Below are 3,637 nucleotides of genomic sequence, written 5' to 3' on the forward strand. Positions count from 1 at the left end.
GGGAGGGAAGACAAGCTTATATCAGGTGTAAGCAATTAGGGAAGAATGACATCACACATGAAGAAGCCCAATATTTATGTCTGTCTATGCGTCTACGTTATACAGATGCCCACGGTTATGCTTCTTTTTTTTCTAATGGCAGCGCAGGTAGCAAAGCTGGGAGGAAGGCTCTCTGCAGATTCCAAAATGCTGGTGCGGGACGGGCTCTAGGAACTGAAAGCCAAGTGTGGAGAGCTCCCCAGCTCTTGCCAACAGGAGTCCTGTAGAAAAGGCAGTAAGAACGGAAGCAGTGGGGGTGCAGCGGCAAACCACCAGGGGCTGCACCCCACTTAATGGCTTTCCCCTCATGCCTTGGGGGTGGGGGGTCTGCAATAGGTAGAGGAAGGAAGCCAGGGCGAGATGAACCCCCCCCCCTTCTGTGGCAACCCAGAAGTCAGCCTCTGGGAGCTGAGGGTTGGCCCCAGTTGGGCAATCTTCTGCTGCCCCCTGGGTTGAAAGAGTGGGGTATGGAGGCGACTGGTGTTCACACCGTTATCTCTTGCTCTCTCACCGTTACCCCGGGATGGCCGCTGGAATTCCGAGATGAAGATGAAGTTTTTCTTTAGAGTTACTACTGGTGGTTGAAGCAAAAAATCGGAACTCCTGGCTATTTATTGCATTAGGAAACAAAACCATTAAAGCATTGAAGACAGCCCTTTTGTGTCCCTGCCAAGGAGATGAAGTTGATTTGCAACCCCAGTTGCGCTTCAAGCTTGGGTGCTTCCCGGAACTGTACCATCGTCTGCGCGTCCTCCGTAGGTCCGCGTCTGCTGTATGGAGGGAGAGTCCGCCCGCAGGGCGTGCACCTGCGCGGGGGGCGGGCAGCAACGCGGCGTGGCCGCGGGAGCTGCTACTCCATCCCGCTCCGGAGGATCTGATTGGCCGCGATCAGCATGACGCTGATGATGAACGCCATGGCGAAGGCGCATATGAGGCTCTTCCGCACGCAGGTCTGCCTGTTCTGCTTCTGGGAGTGCACTGGGGTGGGGGTTGAGGAGCACAGGGCAAGAACACATGGGGGGAGAAGTAGGGAGGACAGGGTGAGAGAAGAGAGAAAGGACACAGTGAGACAGGCGGCATCTCTTCCCCAACCCCAGCTGAGTCCTGCAGGATGACACCAGTCAAGTAGACAGGCTCTTACAGAGACTACTGTCTCAGACAGTACATGACGTCTGCCGGTAAAATGTATGAAATGGGAAAAGTTCTATCACAAAAACCATGCCTGATAGGATGTTCGGAGTAAGGCATAAACTTCTTGATATAATAGAACTAGAGTGACTTTTGGAGCCTGGACATAAGGAATATTCCAGGGTGAGTTTCATAAAAAACATTTTTCTGTCATTGCTCTGTCTGTTTCTGCAGCTGATAGTGACAGACCAAGGCCGGGCTCTTCTCTGCACCGTCCTTCCAGGAGGGGGGCAACTTACCTTTCCCTGGATTGTTCTCAGCTGGCCCTTAGTCAGAAAGACCCTACTTCAGATACACACACAGTGGTTCTGGAGCGGGGTCTTGGGATAAGCAGTATTCCCAGTCACCCTGAGCTTACTAAAAATGCAGATTCTTGGGCAGGCCCTACCCCAGGTCTTCTAAATCAGAGGTCCTGCGGGTGGGGTCCCAGTTCTTCTAAATCAGAGGCCCTACCTCAGATTTTCTAAGTCAGAGTCCCTGCAGGTGGGGCCCCAGACCTGTGTCTAACAAGCCCCCCATGTGATCTTTGGCTTTGCCAAAGTTTGAGATGTGGGGACCACGGGCCCTGTGGGCAGAGCTGATATGCAGACAGGGGGGCATAAAACCCTCTCAGATATTCTGGGGCAGGGGTTTCTGCCCTCAGATCCTCCCTGTGGGTCCCCAGGGCTTTAGTTCTCTTATTCTTTCCTTGTGCCAGGTCTTATACCCTCATTCTTATAAGGCCCATGAGAAATCATCAGTAGGTCTCAATCAAAAAGCACTAACTGGGTTACTAATATGGGCTAGAAACAGGAAAACAGAAGTAACAGGAGAGGAAAGCGTTGATGCAACAGGTAGAGATGGAGCAGGTCTGTTCCCAGGCGCTGCCTCTCGGAAGGGAAGCTGAGCTCTCCTGGGAACTGCTTTCCTTTCTCCTCCCTCCTGCTCTGTCCTGCACAGGCCTTTCCTGGGCACCTGATTCACCACTTAGCCTGCAGAAGATACCAGTGCCCTAGAAGCAAGCAGGGAGCTACCCACTCCAGAGCTACTCAGCACCAGCACCATCTGAGAGTTTGATTCTCAGCCCTAATGTAGAATTACTGCATCCTCTAGCAGGGGGGCCAAGGAATGTGTGTTGTGATAATTGCTGCAAGTGATTAGGCAACATCTGGGCCCCACCTCTAGAGTTTCTGATTCAGTAGGCCTTGGTGGAGTTGCTGGGGACATGAGAGGAGTGTGTGTGTATCTGTGTGTGTGTTGGGGACATTAGGTTTGGGGAGTTGAAGATGACTCTTTAGATTTAGCTGTTATAGAAGACTATCAAAAAAAAAAAAAAAAAGGTCAAGGTAGTATCCATATGCTTTTTAAAGCAGTGGTCCCCAGGGTTTTTGGCACCAGGAACTGGTTTCAAGGAAGACAATTTTTTCACCCATGGGAATGGAGGAGGTGGAAAGCGGAGCTTAGGCAGTGAAGAGAGTGATGGGGAGAGGCTGTACATATAGATGAAGCTGCTTTGCTGGAGCACTCTGTGCTCAGCCCCTTTTGGGCTTGTGCAGCCCATTTGTAAGTTTCATGGAAGAAGGGCAGGGGAGGGCAGGCAGGGCTCTGCAGCCCGGGAGTTGGGGACACCAGCTTTAAAGAATGCAAAAACCTCAATCTCAAGTACCGCTTTCCCTTGACATTAAGTGGCTCCTCCAAACCTGGGGACATAACAGGGAAGAATTAGGAAGCAGGCTATGTTCCCAAAGGCAAACAGAGCTTTCCCTGAGAGAAGGGCCCCGAAGAGCTTGTCACAGGTCCTCTAAAAAATCACTTAGAGCAGGAAAAGTTTCTCCAGGAAGCCATACCTCACAGCCAGCCAGCCTCCCCAGCCCACTGCAATCCCTACCCTCTCAACACGGTGCTTGTTGATTATTTCTGCCATTATCTCTCAGGTCTTGTCTTGTTATCTTTAATCCTCCGCGTCCTCTGAACTCCTGCTTCCCTTGGGCGATTTAAAGTATCCGTGGCCTAGTTCTCTACTTGCTGATTGGGTGCAGGTCTTAGAATCCTATAATTTCTTACCTGGAGGAAGAAAATATCCTGGGTGCAGAGATGGGCCTCCTCCTGGGAGGAGGCAAATGTAAAAAGTTGCCAACTCTCAGGAAGGAGAAAGGAGGTGGCACTTAAGAAGGAAAGGACCGAAGCAGAAAATAAGATGAGGATGTGGAAGTATCGAATCATAACACTTGCTGGCTCATTTATTCTGGGAAGCTTCTCAGCTCAGAAATGCTTCTGACAGCAGTCCTGTACCATTCCATCCCAGGAGCTGATGGGAAGCTTTAGAAGAATTGTGTGACTGGGGTGAGGGAGAAAGTTTTTGCCAGACCCCTCCTTTGTGAAGGTCACTCAGAAAACAAGGTTACAGGCAACTGGATAAGCCCCCAGGAGA

The 3,637-nt window shown here is 51.1% G+C and overlaps 1 protein-coding gene across 3 annotated transcripts in view; it reads right to left on the reverse strand.

The window, feature by feature from the left end:
• Positions 1-630: 630 nt before the first annotated feature.
• The window catches only part of CALN1 (calneuron 1), a 501,474-nt gene continuing 498,467 nt past the window's right edge, over positions 631-3,637 (reverse strand). The window contains exon 6 of one of the 3 annotated variants that reach the window (XM_012807860.1): positions 631-1,017. In XM_012807860.1, coding sequence (XP_012663314.1) covers positions 890-1,017 — 128 coding nt within the window. In that variant the 3' untranslated portion in view covers positions 631-889. The remainder of the gene's footprint in view (positions 1,018-3,637) is intronic. The other 2 variants (XM_003794211.1, XM_012807859.1) reach the window with 2 other exon arrangements.

This window comes from Otolemur garnettii, unplaced genomic scaffold (genome assembly GCF_000181295.1).
Source record: "Otolemur garnettii isolate 467f Iridium unplaced genomic scaffold, OtoGar3 scaffold00077, whole genome shotgun sequence".
NCBI lineage: Eukaryota > Metazoa > Chordata > Mammalia > Primates > Galagidae > Otolemur > Otolemur garnettii.